At 49.4% G+C, this 22297-nt stretch overlaps 4 protein-coding genes and 1 pseudogene across 4 annotated transcripts; 3 read left to right on the top strand and 2 right to left on the bottom strand.

The window, feature by feature from the left end:
- The first annotated feature begins 414 nt into the window (after window positions 1-414).
- Window positions 415-4558, top strand: LOC136531661 (probable 1-acylglycerol-3-phosphate O-acyltransferase). Its single transcript, XM_066524310.1, has 9 exons — window positions 415-720; window positions 1662-1898; window positions 2144-2190; window positions 2502-2620; window positions 2698-2858; window positions 3420-3529; window positions 3624-3723; window positions 4025-4148; window positions 4242-4558. The coding sequence occupies exons 1-9, from the start codon at window positions 560-562 to the stop codon at window positions 4368-4370; spliced, it is 1188 nt and encodes a 395-aa protein (XP_066380407.1). The 5' UTR covers window positions 415-559; the 3' UTR covers window positions 4371-4558.
- A 288-nt stretch (window positions 4559-4846) lies between these two features.
- On the top strand, window positions 4847-6935 carry LOC136531667 (pentatricopeptide repeat-containing protein At2g36980, mitochondrial-like). Its single transcript, XM_066524316.1, has one exon. The coding sequence runs from the start codon at window positions 4929-4931 to the stop codon at window positions 6807-6809; it is 1881 nt and encodes a 626-aa protein (XP_066380413.1). The 5' UTR covers window positions 4847-4928; the 3' UTR covers window positions 6810-6935.
- Window positions 6936-10709: 3774 nt separating this feature from the next.
- Window positions 10710-15042, top strand: LOC136531663 (bZIP transcription factor 29-like). Its single transcript, XM_066524313.1, has 4 exons — window positions 10710-11843; window positions 11942-12074; window positions 12164-12248; window positions 14507-15042. Exons 1-4 carry the CDS (start codon window positions 10840-10842, stop codon window positions 14731-14733), a joined length of 1449 nt encoding a protein of 482 aa, XP_066380410.1. The 5' UTR covers window positions 10710-10839; the 3' UTR covers window positions 14734-15042.
- Window positions 15043-15600: 558 nt separating this feature from the next.
- Window positions 15601-16397, bottom strand: LOC136531664 (protein LITTLE ZIPPER 1-like). Its single transcript, XM_066524314.1, has 2 exons — window positions 16144-16397; window positions 15601-16039 (listed from the first exon to the last, which is right to left on the bottom strand). Exons 1-2 carry the CDS (start codon window positions 16269-16271, stop codon window positions 15838-15840), a joined length of 330 nt encoding a protein of 109 aa, XP_066380411.1. The 5' UTR covers window positions 16272-16397; the 3' UTR covers window positions 15601-15837.
- Window positions 16398-17422: 1025 nt separating this feature from the next.
- Window positions 17423-18548, bottom strand: LOC136531666 (uncharacterized; annotated as a pseudogene).
- Window positions 18549-22297: the final 3749 nt, after the last annotated feature.

The raw sequence follows: 22297 nt of genomic DNA, 5'->3' as shown, positions 1-22297 counted from the left end.
AATCCCGGACCCCACGCGGCATGTGGCGTACCACGCACGCCCTGACGTAGTACTCCCTCCGGGTAAGCATATAGGTCAAACTTTAGCTTATAGTAAATAATATTAATAATTATGGCTCTAAATAAATATATTATAAAAATATATTCTATAACTCATCTAGCTATATTTATTTTATAAATATTAGTATTTTTATATAAATTCAATTAATGTTTGAATAGCTTGAGTTCTCGAAAAGCGAGAATTACGTTGACGGAGGGAGCAGTAGACTATTAGGCTTGCCGCTGCAGATGCGCGGCGCGGTCGGCGGCTCGCGGAGGCGAACGCCGAACCAGCGCCCGTGTTTCTGTTTCCTTTCTTCCCTTTAAAAACACGGCAAAAACTACCCGATTACGCTACCGAACGGCTCGGGCGCTCGGCACGACACGGGCGGGGTCGCACCCAGCACGAGCAGACCCGACGTCTCCAGACTGCAGAGCATCAGTCGAGGAGGAAGTGTGGGGGAAACGCGCGTGACGTCTGGCCGCGTACGCGCCTCGCTGCCGTCGCCAGGACGACCAGGATGGCAGCCGAGGAGATGAGACGGGCCTCGGCGGAGGCGCCGGCGGCGCCGGCGCAAGCGGGGTCGAGGTGGGCGCGGGTGTGGCCGAGCGCGCTCCGGTGGATCCCCACCTCCACGGACCGCATCATCGCCGCGGAGAAGCGACTCCTCTCGATAGTCAAGTACGACCTCGCCCTTCTCCATTTTTAGCGAGTATCAGTAGTATGCTATGTGGATTGATTGATACTTCAGGATTTTCATTTCACTGGTGTCGTACAGCTAGTTTTCTTGTTCGATTTGCCGGAACAGCTAGTCACTTTCGCCTTCCAATTTATCAAAGAGTATTCTTTGTCAAATTGCGTGTCAATTGGTACAAATTTCAGGCTCTTGACCAGAACAGCTGCACGGTCGCTTAGCTTGGAAATACACTGCATTTGCGCTGGTGCTAATTTGGCGATTGGTTGTTGGTTCATCTGTGATCTAGCTCGGCTAAGATTAAGGTCCCTTTGAATGTTGATCACGAAGCTAAGATTTTGGGACTGTAGGAAAATCGCGTGCCTTTGCCCTGTCATGAAGTCTGGCTGGGCTATTGCTGCAGTTTCACTGCAATCTGCTATTAGTGCTGCAATTAACTGCTAGCTAAATGCAAAGCTGCAAAGGTTATCGAGCAAACAGTTTATGAGTTGTACTAACTGAAATGTTGGGGACTCGAAATCATACCTGTAAGTTTTCTTAAAAAAACATAACATTGTTGCTTAAGTACTGTCATTCATCTGAACCTAGTGTTTGATTGTAAGCACACGGTTGCTTCTGATTATACTGAAATGTTGCAAGCTGCCTGAAAGAGTGAGGTAGGAACCACATAGCATGTCTTAGTATAATATATTGGTTCATTTTCAACTTGTGTAAGAAGTTATAAAATACCATACTACCCCTATGGCACTGCTAGTCGATATGTTTTGTTGTCTGCTAATTATTGTTGCATTGCATGGATGTTTAATGTTGTATTTATTTGTGGCTTCTATCTTTGTTGATGAATGGGCCTTTATCATTTCATTCTAGATATTATGTCTCTCTTTTGTATTCTGTTGTACATGACACACCTTTGATTTTGTCTTTACAGAACTGGTTATGTCCAGGAACATGTCAACATTGGCTCTGCTCCACCTGGGTCAAAAGTAAGATGGTTTAGGTCAGCAAGTGATGAACCAAGGTTCATTAATACTGTAACATTTGATGCCAAGGAGAACGCTCCCACCCTGGTTATGATCCATGGCTATGGAGCTTCACAGGGGTTCTTCTTTCGAAACTTTGATGCCCTTGCAAGCCGTTTTAGGGTGATTGCCATTGATCAGCTTGGGTAAGTTTTGACAAAAATGGCACAGAATAATTTTTGTTGTTGATCGGCTGATCGCTATAGGTCTTCAATTAATAGTGGATTTATCGCAATCAAGAAAAAAAATGACTTTATTTCAATTATAAATGATCTGTTCCTTAAATTTTAAAATGTCATGGCATATGGTTTAGCGTCATCCATTCTCATTTTATCTTCCTCTGATGCATTTGATGGCACTATAGCATTGACGTTTCTCATTCCTTTTGCAGCTGGGGTGGTTCAAGCAGACCTGACTTCACATGTAAAAGTACCGAAGGTTGATACTTCATTCTTTACCTGCACAAGTTTAGATATGATGTTAGTTCTTTTATCATGTTAATGATAACCCACAACTGTCGTTAGCTTTTAACTTTCTGCATCATTTATCATGCCATGTTCTCTAATTTTCTGATGGTATTTTGATACGTTATTTTCTATGAAATCTTAGTGGTTTTAACCATTTTATGAAGCCTAAATAGTTTTGTTCCACCAAATTCATATATCAATTCAGTTCTTCTCATATGCTTATGAGTGGTGTAGTAACAAGTTAAAATCTTTTGCCTCTCTTATGGGTGTGTTTGTAAACAGAAACTGAGGCATGGTTCATAGATTCTTTTGAGGAATGGCGCAAGGCCAAGAACCTCAGTAATTTTATATTGCTTGGTCACTCCTTTGGAGGATATGTTGCGGCAAAGTATGCCCTAAAGGTATGTTCCTAAAACATTTACCACATCCAGTGTCTACATTTATGCCAATCATCACTAACAACTCAGTCATATTTCAGCACCCTGAACACATTCAGCACTTAATTTTGGTTGGTCCTGCTGGCTTCTCGTCAGAAACAGAGCATAGCTCTGAGTGGTTAACCAAGTTTCGAGCAACATGGAAAGGCATGCTAGTGAATCATCTTTGGGAGTCCAATTTTACTCCCCAAAGAGTTATTAGGTAATCTAAGCTTATTGCACTTTTTTTTTGAAGCATTACGTATTACAAACTAAAATTTCATGTGACTCTATTTGTTGTTTTTCCCGCCATTCCAAATTGTAAGTCGTTTTAGCTTTGTCCTAAGTTAAACTTTTATAGTTTTATAGCTTTGGCCAAGTAGAAAAATGCATAAACATATACAATATCAAATAAGATTCGTTAGGTACACTATGAAATGTATTTTGATAGCACGCTTATTTTTGAAAGAGTTGGTAGCCCATTTATTTGATATGTGATAGCCATTTATTTTTGAAATATATTTTGATAGCACACCCGATTGCTCCAATGGGAAAAATATGTGAGGCTTTCAGCCTGTTCGCTGGTTGGTTTCAGCCAGTCCAAACCAGCCAGCCAACAGTGTTTTCCTCTCACAATAAACCAGCACCAGCCAGCCCAAACCAGTCCAGAAACCAACCAGCGAACAGGCCGTTTGTTGCAAAAACAAAGAACAATGTTCTTTTCATTTTTTTTGGTAGGTGCTCCTACTTTTTGTCCTTATATTTATCTGTTTTTCTCGAACAGAGGATTGGGTCCTTGGGGTCCAGGTCTAGTACAAAGATATACCAGTGCCAGGTTTGGTACACGTTCAACTGGTGATATACTAACAGATCAAGAATCGACATTGTTGACAGGTATTTTTTTTTTGGTTAATAACTAACGCAGTAAATGTGTTATTTCTTATTATACTTGCAACTGAACCTTATTGTTGTTTTGTCATGTGTGAAGATTATATTTACCATACCTTAGCTGCCAAAGCTAGTGGAGAGTTGTGCTTGAAATATATATTTTCCTTCGGGGCATTTGCAAGGAAACCTCTTCTGCAGTGGTTAGCTTCTTATACTTATCTACTTGGTTAACTGTTCTCTGATATGATCGTTCACAATACAACAATTAGTCTCTTGAAGTCATGGAATTCCATCATTTTGGAAATAATATCCAGGAGGCCTGCATGATATCTGTAAAATATTTTTCATGTGGAAACTAAATTATCACTTCAAGGGGCAGTTAATTCTAGACGCAACAAGTTGTCCAAACAAACATTCTGAATGTTAAATCATCATCTCATTTGGAATAAATGGAGTCTCTTGATGTATCATGATGTTTTATTGTCCTTTAACTTGCAACAGCGCATCCGATTGGAAAGTGCCGACTACTTTCATATATGGGCAGGAAGATTGGATGAACTACCAAGGGGCTCAGCAAGCACGGAAGGACATGAAAGTTCCTTGTGAAATAATCAGGGTGCCACAGGTAAACTTTTCATGCTGGCAATGTTGCGTAGTCACGAATTACAATTTTACAATACTGGTTCAAGGACTAAACTTCAGTGGTCACGTGCTGCAGGGTGGACATTTTGTGTTTATAGACAACCCTTCAGGGTTCCACTCGGCTGTCTTCTACGGGTGCCGTAATCTTTTACCTCCAAATGGGGAGGAGGGCTTCACATTTCCTGATGGCCTAATATCTGCGTGAAGTGGCATGTTCAACAATCTTGTCGTGCCCAACAATAGCTTATATGGAGCAAAGATATAACCAATTTGGAAATAGTTGTGCCTTCTTCCACCAATTTGTTTGTATACGGATTATGCCGTGTATATATTCTGTGATGACTGTAAGAAACATGATGTATTAACATTATGTAATGTATGTATGATTCTTTATTTGATTTTCGAATTGAATACGCAAGAACCATTTTCTTGCAGTGATTCAGTGTGCTTGCTAGTAACGCAGAAAGCACCTCTCCATTCCTTCAGACAGTTTGATACTTGCGAGGTAACATCACTTGGTGAGGGTCAGTTTGATCCTGTTTAAAAAGTTGGTCTTTTAAAATTCTATATTCCTGTCAAATGGTTTTCTATAAAGTTTCAAGAAATTGTTGTGCGAAGTACTTCGTAAACTTTGAACGGCAGCTCACACAACGCAAACCAGCTAACCTTTCTCCCCAGACTCTCTCTCTCTCGCCTACTCAAACTTTGATGAGCCTACTAAGCCCACATGCTGCTGGTCGCGCGGCTGCACGGGTAGCAGAGCATGGCGGCGGGGGGCGGGCCCTTCGCCGGCCTCGTCGCCGCCACCTCCCGGATTGCTTCCCTCGGCCGCGCGGGCGACGCGGCCTCCGCGTTCGCCGTGTTCGACGCCATGCCGCGGCGCGACGCCGTGGCCTGGAACGCCATGCTCACCGCCTACGCGCGCGCCGGGCAGCCGCGCGACGCGCTCGCGCTCTTCTCCCGCGCGCCCGCGCCCGACGCATTCTCGCTCACCGCTGCGCTCTCCGCGGCCGCGGCACTCCGAAGCCCCACCGCCGGAGCGCAGCTGCACGCCCGCCTCCTCCGAGTCGGCCTGCGGGCGCTGCTCCCAGTGGGCAACGCGCTCATCGCCATGTACGCCAAGTGCGCCAGCGCCGAAGACGCCGCGCGCGCCTTCCGGGAGATGCGCGAGCGCAATGCGCTGTCCTGGTGCTCGCTCCTGCATGCCTGTGTCGCCTCAGACCACTTGAGGCTCGCACAGGAACTGTTTGATGAAATGCCCAACAGAAATAATGTCGCCTGGAACACATTGCTTATGGGATATTCACGCAGCGGCAATGCTAACCAGTGCTTGCTTATCTTCAACAAGATGCGTATGGCTGGACTGACTTGTGATGATGCAACAGTCTGCATTCTTGTTGATGCTTGCACCGAGCTGCCCAACCCATCTGCTGGCTCTGCAATTCACAAGATTGTAGTGCAGAGTGGATGGAATGCAATGGCCGAGGTCAGTAACTCCCTGATTTCCCTGTATACTAAATTCAGTTTGCTTGATGATGCCGTGCGGATTTTTGAGTCCATGGAGGTGCAGACCATTGTATCGTGGAATTCACTGATTGATGCTTACATGAAGCTTGGCTGTGTAGAAAAAGCCACTTCTCTCTTCAGAAGTGTACCTGAGACCAATGTCATCTCATGGACTGCAATGATCGGAGGACTTGCAAGGAATGGCTGTGCTGATGAAGCACTCATGCTATTTGTTGAGATGTTGGCACACCAACACATCCATCCGGATGACTTCACATTTGGGGCTGTGCTGCATGCTTGTGCTACTGTGGCATCTCTAGCAAGTGGAAGGATGGTCCACTGTAGGGTGTTCCAAAGTGGGTTTGCATCCTACTTGTACGTGTCCAACAGCTTGATGGACATGTATGCCAAGTGCGGGGATTTGGAGGGTAGTACTAATGTGTTCAGTGCCATTGTCAACAAGGACCTGGTCTCATGGAACACAATGTTGTTCGGATTTGCTATAAATGGATGGGCCAACGAAGCACTGGTGGTGTACGACAGCTTGAAATCCCATGAGGTCTGCCCCGATGAGGTGACATTTACAGGCTTACTCACAGCCTGTAGCCACTCTGGTCTTCTGGAGCATGGGGAAACCTTCTTCGAGTCGATGGTGTCTGTTCATGGAATTCAGCCAAAGCCAGAGCATATGTCTTGCATTCTTGACATGTATGCGAGATCAGGGAACATTACAAAGGCTATGGAGATGCTGGATCGTTATTCAGAAATGATTCAGACACATAACAGCGACATACGTGAAGCTCTGCTTAGCACATGCTCTTTGGAACACCTGAATTTCAGTGTTGCAAGGAAGGCAGTGAAAGACATGGTGGCGACCAAGTCTGCGGGAGACGTGGGTTATGTCATGCTGTCCAACTTATTCTGCGCCACTGGGCAGTGGAACCAGGCTGAGCGGGTGCGAATAGCAATGGCTGAGTATGGCATCAAGAAATCACCTGGCTGTAGCTGGATAGAGGTCCAAGGTGCTGTTAAGGTTTTTGTATCAGGTGCACAAGATCTTGATCATTCAGGTTCTGTATGGGATGTTATTAGCTTGTTGGATAGCGAAATGAGAAATATCATGCATTTTGATGTGTAGTCGTATAGGTCGTTATAGTGTCCCGCATGGAGATTGTTCTTATATTCCAAATGGGACTTTCTTTGTTTCCGTATATGCTCCACGGCAAAGAAGTTCTAACTCTACTAATCTTGCTAACGAAAGCTCAAGCTGGTTCTGTTTGTGTTTATACCTCTACTATAACCTGCTGGTGGAAGGTGCCCGATGGCCCAAGGGAAATTCAGAGGTTTAGGCCATCTTTGAGCATGAATATAATATGGGCTATGAGGCTCTTTGGTTTCCAGCCTTAACTCGCCACGCCTCAGCTTTAGTGACCGCAGAAAAAGGAGGGAGCTGTTTGGTTGGTATTTAATGTTAGGCACACCACAAATGTTTCAGTTCATTTCAGCGTGTTTTCTCGTCACAGTTGTGGCAGTGATTTTCCATGCCACTCTTTGGCACCGCCACAACCGCGGTGTGGCAGCGTGCAGTCGAAATCTAAACATCCCCTACATATGGTTTATACCTCTATAACCTGCTGGTGGAAGATGACGCACACGCACCTAGGGCAAAGAAACAAACATCATGAACCAATTGGCTCGGGGAGGTGGATCCAACCATTTTCCCCATTATTATCCTTCATCTTCACTAAACCACTGCATGTGGGACAATGCTCTCTAACTTGGGCCTTGTTGGGTGTAGTAGGGATTGGAGGAGATTGGAAGGGCTTGAAGAGGATTAAATCCCCTACAAGTTAAAATCCCTATCGTTTCCCTTCAATCCACTTGAGAAGAGGATTAACCAAACAAGGCCTGATTGGAAGGGGATTAACCAAACAAGGCATTAAGGTCAACCCTTTGGTCTCCACTTGATTTTTTTCCCTCTTCTGACAATGCTACCTATGTTTATGGATCCATAATAATAATGCATACATTAGGGAGGTGGAAGCCGACCACACGTTAAATCTTGCAGAAGCCTTATATATCTCCTCCATTCATAATCCAAATGGGGTGGTGATTTTTTAGTCGAAACCAATCATCTCAAAACGATCTACATCTTTCAAGTGATAAATTATGCATTTGAGGCCTTGTTGGGTTCAGGATCCTCATATGTCATCTAGTCACTTAGGTCCTCAAAAAAGGTGCATTCATTGGTTCATTCTCATACACCGAGGACTAACCCTTCATGTCGCTCCCTGGGGCGGCTCGGGCGGAACCCCATCGCCCCCGCCGTAGCCCCTCCCTCACCGCTCCGCCAGCCTCGCCGCCGCTTGAGCGCGCCACCGGGTGTCCGCGCGGCCGCAAGGACGGCGGCGGCGGGGCCTTCTTCCCCTTCCCCCCTTCTTCCCCTACGCTTTTTCCCTCTCCAGTGGTGCTGTTGCGAATGTCGAGGCCCCATCCGACGGTGGTTGGCGTGGCCGTTCTTGCGGCAGAGAGGGCGGATCCGCGTGCTAGTCGGCCGGATCCGGTCGCCGGTGGCCAGATCTGGTGGCTGCCGAGCTCGCCTGCCCACATCTTCCGGCGGCTGGGGACACTGTGGTCGTGTGGTCGGCGGTCGGGGCTGCCTGGGTGCTCTCCTCCTGTCCCCTCCCTTGCTCAGGCTGCGCTTGGGCAGGGCGCCGGAGGTGGCAAGGGAAGGCGCGGTGGTGCGGCGGTCGGGCTGGTGTCCGTCCAGATGTACAACGCTGCGATGTGGCCCTAGCCATTGGTACAGTGCGCGCGGAGGCGGTGGTTGGCCATCGGCGCCGTGGGTGCGGAGGCGGTGGTGGTGTGGCTTCGTCAGCGACGCCGTGGTGGTGTGGCCGGCCGTGGCTTGGCTAGGTTTGCTCCAGCGGCGCCATGGTGGCGCTGGCTGGCGGCGGCCTGGTGTTGGCGTGCCCGCAGTGCCGTGGTGGCACGGCTGGCGGTGCCAAGCCAGGGTGAGGCCGCAGATCCACCGCCTCCGTTGCTGGACCTGGCGGTCCTTGGGCCGGAGCTGCTCTTGTGCAGCTTGTCGACGGTGGTGGTGCCATGGGGCCGGTGCCTCTCGATCCGGCGGCTCGGGGCCGGATCCAGTGGCCTGCTGGCGGGATCCGGTGGTTCTTTGCTGGATCCGGCGGGGAGCCCATGCGTCCGCCGCGGCGGCTCCAGCCTAGGTGCTGGGAACGACGCCGGTGCCTGGGGCTGCAGGCGCTTGGTGCTTGGCGCTCCCATTGCGGCATCCTGTGTCTTCCTCGCCCGGTGCCAGTGATGTGGTTTGGCCGAGATCCACAGAGGGCTGGGGGTCGGGCGTGACGGCGGTAGTTCGGCGCGGAGGCTGCTGGAGGTGTTGCACGGCGTGGTTGTTGCGGGGCCGGCTCGGTAGAGGGTGGGGACGTTGGTGTGACGGGCGACTGGGGCTTCTTCTGATCCTGGCCCTCTTCTCTGAGCCATCTGCCTTTCCCCTTCCCCAGGCTGGTTTTCATGGTGGAGCTGGCCGGTTCTGCCTGCTGCTGGCCGGCGTTGCCGGTTGCGGTGGGGGGACTCTCCGGCGGGTTCCCCAACGCTTCTCCTGGTCGGCATCCCTTGGGGCGGCGTCTAGGCGCCGCACCCTGCTTTCTGGTAGGGTTGGGCCTCTGGCGGCGACGGTGTGGTGGTGGTTTGAGGTGGGGGCGAAAGCGTGGACGACGACGTTTGCGGACGTCGTTCCCTTCTTGAAGGCGTCCTTTCCTACCTCTTCTCCTACCGTACTGGATGTTGCAGGTGAAAACCTTCCTTAGCGGGCTACCATGTCGGCGCTTTTAGCGTCGGTTCCTCCTTGGGGGCATGGCTGGGCATTCCAGTTTCGCGATTGTTCCTTGCTGTTTGGTGTCGCTCAGCAGGACGTTGTCTTCTTGGGTCCTTGTTAGTTGATAGTTGAGTTGTTTAGTTGGGTCGTTTTGATCAAGTGGGATGAAGTAGTGGGGTAAGTTGTGATAGTTGTTCAGTTGTTGTACCAAAGTTGCTAGGATGAGTGGTGCACTCTCCTGATTTGTATGGTTTTTTGACCCAGTTTCCGCTCAAAAAACTGGGCGGGCATTTGCCTTTTTTTTTCTTTCTTCGTCTAATAGAAATCGCGGCAAAGCTTTTGCGGTCCTTTCTAAAAAAATTCTCATACACCGAGTCTTTTTTTTACCGCACTCCTAACTTGCACCGAGCCTTGATCTTTTTTTTGTTTTTACGGAGAAAAACCCTGCTTTTATAAAGCCACAAAGTACAAGTAACAGACACAATCTGAAAAGAAAAGAACAGATAACGCTGGGGTTATCAGCTTACACCACGACCAACCAGTAACGAAACTACGAAACTAGACACACCCAGTTTTAAGCTTCCACTAGCACAAGCTACTGGAAGGAACCAACAGGAACAAAATCTAACAAAGAACAACTTCTAAGCGTGCAACTGCATCTTCATCCAATTGACCCATTTCTGTATTTTCTATGATTTATCAGTATACTCCAGAAGTCCATATGGAAATGGGATTATATTATACATCAAGTGGCCATTAGTCGACCTCCTAGGGCGCTCGTATGAGGCGTGTCGTTTGTTTACTTAAACTATTCTATCTTAATATAATGATGTGCAAATTTTCGAGAAAAAAAAAGTGGCCATTAGTATATGACGAAGATGAACGAGTATGTAAACGTGCGTATAGTGCCAACGAGCTGAATAGGCTGCTGCAGGCCTGCCTCATTTTTGGGCTTCACCTATAGGCTCAAGCCCACGCCATTCAGTTACCATGGAGTTCATGTGATCGCGAAGCCCATGTCTCTCATTCGGCCGCCCAGCCACGGAAAGCGCTCGAAAGGAAAGCCCACCAAAGCCCAAGTGTGCGAAAAGCCAAAGGCAAACAGCAAACTTTCCGTTCTCGTCGACGCGCCTTTCCTTTTGCGCGCACCGCACCGTCCCCCGCCCTCACGTTTTGCTCGCTACCTGCCTTCGCGTTCGCATTCGCTCTCGCCGTCACAAAACCTCGCCGCCGGTATATTCCCGAGTCCCACCTTCCCCCTCGTGACGCGCTCCTCCTAAACCCTAGCTCCGGCTCAATCCCATCCTTCATCCATCTCTCCGCCACCATGGACGAGGACCGGAGCGCCGATCCCGCTCGCCGCGGCCGCCTCCTCTCGCCGACGAGCGGTCAGCCCCAAACCCCGCCACAGACACAGCCCCAGATCCCCATGGACCTCGCCTCCCAGTACCAACGCCGCTTTGCGCCGTCGGTTTTCCTCCCACCGATGGCGCCCCGCCTGGCGTCCAGCTCCGGCTTCTCAGCCTTCAGCAACTACCAGAGCCTGCCGACGACGCTCGCGCCCGCGGCGGGCGCCGGATCGCATCTCGCTCGGTCTCTCCCGAAGCCGCCGCTCTTCTCCGTGGACTCTCTAGCTCCGCTCCCGTACTCCACTGGTCCAGCGGCGGGGGCGGCGGTCCCGCGTTCCCCGCCGTCGCCCGGCGGCTCCGAGCAGCAGGTGCCGTCCGCGTCCGGCCTGCCGCCGCGTGGGGCGGGGCACCGGAGGTCCCGTAGCGATTTCCTCGTCGGGTTCTCGCGCCCGAACCAGCTGCCGGTTCCGATGACTCCTGTGGCTGGGGAGTACAGGTCGAGGGATGCCTCCGTACTCGAGGAGCTATTCCGCTCGTACAGGGATCCGAACCTCGGCTCCTCCGGGTCCGGGGATAGCAAAAACGAAAGGAACGACCACCGAAGCAGCAGCCAACGCGTTTGGAGCCCCGCTGATAGCAGCGAGACTGAGGCTGAGAGCTGGGCGGCTAGTGGCAATGGCAACGCAGACAGCAGCAACGCTAGCCATCCTCGCCATTGCCGCAGCCTGTCGGTGGACAGCATCATGAGCAATCTCAACTTTGGAGGCCCGGGCCAGGTTTCTCTGAGACTGCCGCCTCCGTCTCCAGTGGCAGTCGCCGGTGGCAGCCTCTCGCGCACTGGAACCGGAGCATCGGGCTGTGCGGTTGCGACTGCTTCTTCTGAACTTATCAACGGAGAGTTCACCGAGTCTGAGATGAAGAAGATCATGGCCAATGATCGCCTCGCTGAGATCGCACTTGCTGATCCTAAGAGGGTCAAGAGGTTCAAATTTTATTTCTGGAGTTCATATGAGAGGATCCAGCCTCCATATAGTGGTTTGGTTTGCTGAAATCCAGTATTTTTTCTGGTAAAATTCGCAGGATTCTAGCTAATCGGATCTCGGCAGCAAAGTCTAAGGAACGCAAGGTGAAGTACATGGGTGAGCTTGAGCGTAAGGTTCGTGTGCTGCAGATGGAAACTAGTACATTATCTTCGAAAGCAGCATCGTCGCAGGTTTGTTCTCTGAGACTCTGAATGTGGTGATCATTTTGTTCTTGGCCCAAGTTTTGGCACTGCTTTACTGGCTTAATATCTATTTGCAGAGGGAATGTGAGGCACTTAAAACTATGAACAATGAGATGAAGATCAGGCTGCAAGCAATGGAGCAGCAAGCACAGCTGAAAGATGGTATGTTTATGCCCCCCCCCACCAACACCAAAAAAAAAATCATTTACTGTTGTACCTCCTTTCTGCAATCAGCATTTTTCTGTTCCATCGATGACTGATCTATACTGTCTTCTTGTAAAGCTTGTTTTTTTCTTTGGGTTGTAAGTATATGTTGGCTTGTGTTTTCTCTTAACGCAATACCTACACAGCTCTCAAGTATCTCGCTTTCCACTGAGCAGTATGTTCTTTTATATTTGGACTTGCATGTGTAACTTTGCTTATTAAAAAACTCAAGAAACAGGAGTTTACGTTTTCCTAGATTTAGGCCTTGTTTAGATTCAGCGTGTAAAGTTTTGAGATGTCACATCGGATGTTACATGGGGTGTCGCATGAGGTGTTCGAATACTAATAAAAAACAAATTACAGAATCCGTTAGATGAATTTATTAAGCCTAATTAATCCGCCATTAGCACATGTGTTACTGTAGCACTTTATTGTCAAATTATGGGCTAATTAGGCTTAAAAGATTCGTCCGGCAAATTAGTCACAAACTGTGCAATTAGTTATTTTTTTAGTCTATATTTAATACTCCATGCATGTGTCCAAACATTCGATGTGACAGGCTGTAAGGTTTTAGGGTGGGAACTAAACAAGGGCTTATATGTGCGTTCTCTCTACGTGTCAAATGTAAATTACAGTGATTATTGGTTGATCATTAGATGCATACATTTTTCTAAAAAAATGATGATTTGTAAATGATAAGTTCCCCAACTCATATGATTTCTAATCTTCTACAGTTTCCCTGAAACATATTTTATATCCTTCAGAAGATGGTAAATATGTTCATCACTGGGTTACAGTAAGCTTCTTCTTTTTTTTTCAAAAAGATGTACCATTTGCATCAGTATTGAGGAAGTATTTTCTATTTTTATTCATGGCTTGGGCTATGAAGTTTGTTCGCATCCATCCAAATCTATGACAATTTCTACATTCTGAAGTGCACAGAGAAGGGGGTGAGGGTGAGATGTATAATAGCGAGTAGCGAGTCCATAGAAGAGGAATGTAGAGAATACGAACAAAAAGAAAATTGTTATAGAGTAAACCTAAACCTAGTGTTATGAGCAGACTGGAATAACTCTGAATGCATTTCTTTTAATTTTTCAATGCCGAAACAGCATTGCCAACTTGGCATATGTTCAGCTTATTTAGTGCCCTTATTTCCCAGTGTCTTCAACTTAGACCTGGCATTCCATGCTATTGCTTGACCTCATCGTTCTCTAATTGACTGTATAGTTCAATGAGAGCATTCCCGAGAGTCTTTCTTAAACTCCCTCTTTAAATCAACATTTAGAGAGTTGTTGGATATCCAATTAAAGAATTGAGCGGGGAACAGCAGGTGCTCTGCCTTTTCATTGTAGAGTTGGAAAGAAACATTTACAAACTTGTCTCAGCGTTTGGAAGAACAACCAATTAAAGAATTAGTTGGAGGGTATTTTTTCATCAAAAATATCTATTCCTAATAATTAGGAAGGATATAAAGAGTTGCTTGGAGTTGCTTTGACATGGCAAGGGAATTTCCATTGATCTATTATAAGTTTTTATGTATGCTTTATTAATTTAAATAATTGAATGAATAGTACCATGTTCTAACAAAATAAGGCCTTGTTTAGTTCGCGAAATTTGGATTTTGGGTCTACTGTAGCACCTTCGTTTTTATTTGGCAAATAGTGTCCAAACATTGACTAATTAGGCTTAAAACGTTCGTCTCGTAATTTCCCACCAAACTGTGCAATTAGTTTTTCTTTTCGTCTACATTTAATGCTCCATGCATAGGCCGCAAACATTCGATGTGACAGGTACTGTAGCAACTTTTTGGAAATTGGGTAGCAACTAAACAAGGGCTAATTACAATATTACTGTTTTGTGCTGCAAACTTTAGTTTTACCTGTTTTCATAATCCATGTGTTAGAATCTCGCTGCTTTTTATCAGGCTTCATGGCCATTATTATTTATTTTTTGTGAGTCTACAGGGACCTTATTTTGCCACAGGTTGGGTTGTTTTTGTTTTTCAACTAACAGGCGCATATGTAGTTTCATAACACTGGGGTGTGTGGGTGCTGTATGACTATATTCTTCTACTAATGCAATGATATGTAGATCTCCTGTGTATTCGAAAAAACAATGGACCTTATTTTTTTCTATGGTATTTACATTGCAATCTTGTTTCTTTGGCCTATTCAACTACTGATTTTATCATTGGTACATTGTTCTGTATCCAGCTCTGAATGAAGCACTGACTGCTGAAGTCCAGCGCCTGAAACAAATTGCTGGTGAGGCCAGTGATCCTCATGTGCCGAACGGTTCACATCATCATATGAACCGCCAGATTCTCGAACAGCAGCTGCTGCAGCTACAGCAGAAGCAGCCATCAGAGGCCCAGCAGGCTCAGCAGCAGCAACAGGAATCAGAGCAGTTCAAAGCTCAGCAGAAGCAGTGGAACCATTAAGGAGATTTCACAGAGGGCATGCACATGCTTGAAGGTCATTCATACTGCAGATTCATGAAGGGATACCTTGTGTTCTCGGATATTCGTTTTTCTTAGATTTTAGAACAACCGCAGTTGGATATCCGTCTTTTGTGGTTTCTTGCAAAGTTATTTGGTTTCATTGGTTGGATGTTGGTAATGCCTGGGTGGATTCTGTGTTGTACAAACTTTTAGTCTCTGTAATTTTCTGCTAGAATTATTGAAATCATTTTTAGGCACATTTGTGTTGAGAATTAAAGGGGCCAATTTGTGGGGTACAACATATTCTGTAGATGCGGATGCGTGAAATCCTGCAGCTTATATTCTTATTCATTAATCATTCTATTAGAAGTTCAGATGGATTCGTCGTAGTTGATGTTTATGTTTTAGCATAACCTGCTATTGATCTTGTTGTCCAGCGCAGCGTTGCAGAGAATCTACCCAATGAGGCTGGTATCTGCTGTTGGTTTGTAGGCTCTGGCTCTGGGAAAGTTTGGTGCAGGCTTTGGATACACTTGTGTGCTTGTGCATATATATTGTCACAAATACTTCAAAACAAAAGCACGTATCAATGGATCTTGCATTGCTTAGCCTTTTGTCAAAGAAAAAGGGCAGATAGGTGAAAGCATCCAGGGGTTGTGGTCCTCATCATGCCTAGATATGCTGAAGTCTATATAGCTTTTCAGCAGAGAGAAAAGGCAAGAAAGATTCATTCCTGATCTAACTCTTTGATTTGAAAGAGTTGATCAAGCTTAGTAAATCATCTTTGCATTGCCTCTTTCTGTTTTGTAGCAAAAGGGAGTTATGATCAAAGCTGCTTTCATTTCCTTGCCCATTTCACCAAAAGAGTTAGTAGTTGCCAACAAAATCTAGTTAATCCGCGCACTTATAATGTACAAACACCAAGGCACAGAGCACCCAAGAGAGCTCCAGGAACCTGGCGATTTATGAGCACAGACATGGCGGAGCAGCCAAGCAGATGGATGGTAACTAGTCCACTGTCCTGTCCACACAACTAGCACATGCACCAACAAGGGGACGCAAGCTAGCTACTTCATCTTCAGCAGGCAGGCAGAGGAAGCAATCTTACGCAGCTCCCGCTCCTGCCTCTGGCACGGCCGCCGTCTTGGACAGGTTCTGGAGCAGCGCGAGGTTCTCGCGGCGGAGTGCGCTGGCCCTCTCCCGGAGCCTCTCATTCTCGGCGATGATGCACCGGTTCTCCAGGTAGAGCTTCAGGTTCAGTATCTCCATGGCCTCTGCTCCGGCTCTCAACCTCCTCAGCCTCAACCTGCGTACGTGTGGTGTGATTGCAGGAAACTGTCGCTGCTGCTGCTGCTGCTGCTTGAGCAGAGGAAGCTTGAGAAACTTGAACATAGCACGTTAATTAGTTACCTCTTTCTCCTGATGGCAACCAAGACATGAGGCGGCGGCGTCTTCTGCAGCTGTCGCTTGAGGTTGACGACAACAAGAGACGGGTGCTTCTTGCTGCTGCTGCTCCAGGACCAGGAGCCGGAGCACATGTTGCTGTGGATGGCGTAGGCCTGCTGCTAGCTAGATTCTTTGGAGCTCAGTGACTTCGAGATGAAGTGTGTTTTAAGGGCTTTAAGGCTATATATAAAGATAGATCTCATCTCATCTCACCTCGCCTCTTCTCGGGGCTTTGGTGGTAGCTTTAGGTTTTTGTTTGGTGGTGTATCGCCCTGTTCGCTTGGCTGATAAGTACTGTTGATTGATTTGCTATGGGAGAAAAATACTGTTTATTGAGCGAAAAAGTAGGGCTTATAAAAACAGAGCGACGACGCATGTGAGCCGAGAGAGCCGGAGGCAGGCAGCTAGCTCCTCCTCCATCATGGAGCATGGACTATGGCATGGCATGACCCATTGGAAAAAGGAGGAGAGGAGCGTGGAGAGATCGATGAGAAAGTATGGATCGACGTCGACGAGACAGCACGATCTTTTGACAGTAGTAGGTTGGGGAGGAGAAGACTACAAATAAAGGGAATCATTTGGATTCTGCAGGAAGCTCCCAGATTTGAAAATGAATTGGCTGAATAATTGTGCTCTCTCTGTAACTTCTTTTTTTTTTTTTGGTAAATATGCACGTCAAAGCAAGCAAAATGGCTATGCTTGCATTATTGATTTCTTGGCCCGGGTGCTTGCATTGCATGATGAAGCTTTACATCCTGTTCGTTTATTGGTTTTAGCCAACGCTTATCAGCCAGTCAACAGTGTTTTTCTCTTATAACAAACCAGCATCAGTCAGACTTATCAATAGAAACCAGCCAAGGAACAGGCCGTAAGAGTTTTCTTGGTAGTACTCGACGGTGCAAGAACGAGCAAGGCACGTGGAGGTCAAATTCGCTTTCGAGCATCTCATCCTTTTTGCTCGTGCGGTTTCTTCGCCAGAATGATGCCTCAGGGCCTTTTTACCTCCTCCCCTCCCCTCTCTGCAAACATGCGAGTTGCCGTCTGCATTCAGAACTCTCGCTGCACTGTTCTGTTCCAACAGAGTCTACTGTGAAGGAATTCCCATTTGATTTCTATAGCAGGACTGAAAATGATCTGTCGGTCACCACAGTTTCTGGCAACTTGGGAGGCCATAGTTTCCCTGAGAGATGCCCTTCATTCCACGCCATTCTCACCCAGAAACCAGTCACCAAGCAGCAGCAATTCAGCCCCCGTTTACTGCGTCACGGACCATCATGTAAGCGAGAATCTCTCGAGAAAAAATTTGGAGCAGGGAAGACACTTTGGGCCACTGCCCCCAGCTTTGGCCAAAGTTGCACTCATTACACACAAGGTAGCCAAGGAAGAGGTGCGCAAGAATTTGCGTTTGACACCTCAAGATCAACAGCACCTGTGCTCTGGATCTGCACCGTCCGATGCCGTCCCAGACGCTCACCGATGCTCGACGCGTGTGCCCCCACCCCCGGTCCCCGTCCTGCGTCCACTCAGTTGATCCATATCTTGGCCGAGTGGAGGTTTCATTCCGACGCTTGACCTCCCTGCACACATTGACAGAACACTGAACACAGAAGCACCATCCATCGTTGCTGCAGCTTTCGCCATTGACACTGGCCCCCGCGTGAACCTGGGTCACCAATGCGCATGTGAATCATGGATCACATTAGGTAGATGCGCCATGATCCGTGAACACATACATGCATATGCATACATACATACACGTGCGTTCCTCGTCCGGCAACAGCGACGTTCATGTTGGGTTCAGAGTTTAGCATCATGAGGCCACATGCCAGTGGCACTTCGAGATGGAGAGCAGGTACTTTGATGCCTTTTTGGCAGGATTGGTTTGATGCCATGAACGGATGAGCTTGCGGGGACAGTGTTTGCAGTGGTGGAGATGGTATCATGGTACTAACTTCAGTGCTCGAAACTGTAGCGTACTGAGTGGCATCTCTTTGTATCGAGTGAATGGATTCTGCTTATCTAAGGCTGTAACCGAATTTAGGGTGATTTTCACAGGCATTTACAGGAGAGATGCAACTCTGTATTTCTTCAACTTGGTTTTCAATCATATTTCAGAAGGTAAAGCCAATCAACCTTGTAACTGTTTCTCCTCCTACCACCGTCTCAGGCTCTCAGAGCTTACAGGCGCGGAAGCAATCGCTAGCCCGTAGCAGATAGAAGCGGTACCACTCGGCGACGCTGGAGACGTGGACGGCCCAGGTGGGCAGCGAGAGCGCGTTCGCCGGCTCGGACAGCGCGGCGAGTGCCGGTGGCGAGGCGGCCGCGGCCGCGGCCACGGCAACCGCCGCAGCCAGGCCCACCCCACTGTTAGCGACCATGATCACCACGTTCCATGGCTCTCCTTGATTGTAGCTAGCTAGGCAGTCACACTACCGCGATGTACATGTATATAGGCGTAAGCCTCTGAGCAATACAACTTGAGTTATCCAATTTCTCTCTGCCTATCGCTTACATGGTATCAGACGATCTACGATCCTAAACTTCCGCTGCTCCTCCTTCATCCCCCGGCGCCGCCATGAGCTCCTCGTCCTCCTCCTCTCTGGCCTCCGACGGCAACTCCGACGCCGAGTCTCAGCTCCTCACACTCTCCGCGTCCAGACCGAACCGGCTGCTCCGTCAGTTGTCCACGGGATCAACATCCTCAATCGCGTGCCGATCGTCCTCGACTTCAACGAGTCGAACTACGTCGCCTGGGCTCGATCCTTCTCCGCCATCTTTGGCCAGGATGGCCTCCGCGATCACATCGACGGTTCCCGAGCGAAGGGCGACAACGACTGGGTCCCGAACGATTGCGCTATCGTTTCCTGGTTCTACAACCGGATCTCGCCCGAGCTCCTCTCCATGGTGTCGGAGGACACCGACACCGCGTCCTCCCTCTGGCGCGCCGTCCACAATCTCTTCCGCGACAACAAGGACACGCGAGCCGTCTACCTCGGCGCCGAATTCCGCAACTTCTACCAAGGTGACCTGTCCGTTCTTGACTACTGCTCTCGCATGAAGGTCATGGCGGATCGGCTTGCCGGCCTCGGCGCTCCGGTCAACGACAAGGATCTCATCTACAACATCGTCCGCGGCCTCAACCCTCGTCTTCATCACGCCATCCCGCACATCACCCTCCGCCGCCGTCTGCCGTCGTTCCTCAAGACCCGATCCATGCTGCATCTTGAAGAACAGCGCATCGCCGAGTCCGAGAAGATGCAAGCCGTGGCGGCATTGGTTGCCCAGTCGACACACGCCGGCACATCTGCTGTAACTCCCACGGCGACCGCGCCCGCCATTCTCCAGGCCGCGGCCGCGTTCGTCACCCACGCCGCTCCGGGCACGCCCGCTCAACTAGGTGCACCTGGACGCCCGCCGGCTCCACCGTCTGCACCGTCGACATGCAACACCGGCGGCCGATACTCCACGAACGCCCACGGCGCGAAGAAGAAAAAGAAGAAAGGCGCTCCCTCCGCACCGGCTCCACCGCCGGGCTTCTGGCCCTCGACCAATCCATGGACGGGGATGGTTCACGCGTGGCCGTTCCAGGCACCACGCGCGCCTGCGACCACGTCTGGCGTGCTCGGTGCGCGTCCTTCTGCTCCAGTGCCCCAAGCCCACGTCGCCAGCGCCTCATCTTCGATGGATCCCTAGCTCCTCGCCACCCTGAACAGCATGTCATTGAATCAGCCTTAGTCCGGCGAGTGGTTCTTTGACACCGGCGCCTCCTCTCACATGTCTCAAGGCTTCGGTAACATCTCCTCTCTCTCTCCCAACTCTTCTTCCACACAGATCATTGTTGGCAATGGAACTTCCCTTCCCATTACCCACACTGGTTTCTCCTCTGTACCCACCCTCTCACATTCTCTTTCCCTAAACAATGTTCTTGTATCTCCCTCTCTAATCAAGAATCTAGTTTCAGTTCGTGCACTCACGCGCGATAATCCTATCACTGTTGAATTTGACGCTTGTGGTTTCTCTATCAAGGACCGACATACCAGGGAGGTGATACTCCGCAGTGACAGCAAGGGGGACCTCTATCCACCGCAACCGATGGCTTCCAGCTCCACTCACTACCTCACCGCCCAGTCCGCCGATCTATGGCACCAGCGACTTGGCCACCTCGGGACCGAGTCCTTCCGTCATCTTCTTCGGTCTTATGACTTCTCTTGTAATAAAGATCTTACTGATACTTGCCATGCTTGCCGCGTTGGCAAACACGTTCGTCTTCCATTTTCTGCTTCACAACATAGAACAATTGCACCATTTGAATTGATTCATTGTGATGTCTGGACATCCCCGGTTGCAAGTTTCACTGGTCTTTAGTACTATCTCGTTCTTCTTGATGATTTTACCCATTTCGTCTGGACCTTTCCCTTGCGGCACAAGTCCGAGGTTGCCAAGCACATCATTGCGTTCCATGTGTTTGCCCGCACGCAATTTGGGAGCACAATTCGTGCCTTCCAAACTGACAACGGGCGTGAGTTTGATAACTCTACACTTCGTCAGTTCTACAATGAGCATGGCATCTTACTTCGGCTTTCATGCCCCTACACATCCCAATAGAACGGGAAAGCAGAACGTGTTCTACGCACCCTGAACGACGGCGTTCGCGCACTGCTCCTGCACGCCGCGCTCCCTCCAACATTCTGGGTCAAGGCCTTGCACACATCCACTTACCTACACAATCGCAAACCGTGCAAGCCACGATCTCTATCCACCCCCTATTCTCTCTTATACAAAACCGATCCCGACTACACATCCCTACGTGTGTTCGGGTGTCTTTGTTACCCCAGCACGACCGCCACCTGCCCAAACAAACTCTCCCCACGATCTGTGGCTTGTGTGTTTATTGGTTACTCGCAGGATCATCGCGGATACCGGTGCTACAACCTATCAACACGGAAGGTAATCACCTCACATCACGTCTACTTCGACGAAGGTGTCTTCCCGTTCCGATCGGGGCCATCCGCTACCTCACTGAACGGCTGCGCGTACAATCCGTGGAGACCGGATCTCAGCACCGCGGACGCGGACGTGCCGCCTCCTCCAACGACCTCGGCACGCCTGGTTCCACGCGCGAACAACGACTCGTCACGGACTCCGTCTCCCCCCTCAAAGCCGCGGTCTCCAACACCGGCAGCAGCAACTGGCACTTCTTCGCCACGGACGACGCCCTTCTCCGTCACGACGTCGCCATCCACGGCAACCATCAACGGGCCGACTGCATCCACGTCCGGATCACAGTCATCATCGCCTCTGTCAGCGCCCGGCCCGTCCTCACCGCCCTCATCGTCCACGACAGCCGACGCCACCGCGCCACACCCCAAGGTGACCAGGGCTCGCGTGGGGACCTTCAAGACGAACCCACGCTACGCTGTCACGGCAACAACGACGACCATCTCCCCGATCCCTCGAACAGTCCACCAGGCGCTCAAAGACCCCAACTGGACCAAGGCGATGCAGTCGGAGTTCGATGCCTTGAACGCCAACAACACTTGGGAACTCGTCCCCCGTCCACCTGGAGCGCACGTGGTCAGCGGCAAATGGATTTACCGTCACAAATTCAAGGAAGACGGGAGCTTCGATCGATACAAGGCCCGTTGGGTGGTCCGCGGCTTCACTCAACGCGCGGGCGTCGACTATGGCGAGACGTACTGTCCCATTGTCAAACCGACAACCGTGCGGACGGTACTCCATCTCGCCGCCCAGCGTGACTGGTCGGTGCACCAACTCGATGTCAACAACGCTTTCCTTCATGGCATTCTCGACAAAGAAGTCTATGCACGACAGACAGTCGGGTTCACCACCAACCCTGATCTGGTGTGCCGTCTCTCCAAAAGCCTCTACGGTCTCAAACAGGCGCCCAGGGCATGGTACATGCGCCTGGCTACCTTCCTCGGCTCCATGGGGTTCAAGCCCACGCGCTCCAACAGCTCGCTCTTTGTTCTTCGCCAAGGCAATGAGTCCATCTACTTGCTCCTCTACGTTGACGACATCGTCCTCACGGGCTCCTCCACCGACATCCTCCGCCGAGTCATCCGCACCATCAACGCCGAGTTCAAACTCAAGGACATGG

Source organism: Miscanthus floridulus, unplaced genomic scaffold (assembly GCF_019320115.1).
Source record: "Miscanthus floridulus cultivar M001 unplaced genomic scaffold, ASM1932011v1 fs_40_2_3, whole genome shotgun sequence".
Classification (NCBI taxonomy): domain Eukaryota; kingdom Viridiplantae; phylum Streptophyta; class Magnoliopsida; order Poales; family Poaceae; genus Miscanthus; species Miscanthus floridulus.
Note: the sequence above shows the minus strand (reverse complement) of the source record. Positions and strands in the feature narration are given on the sequence as shown.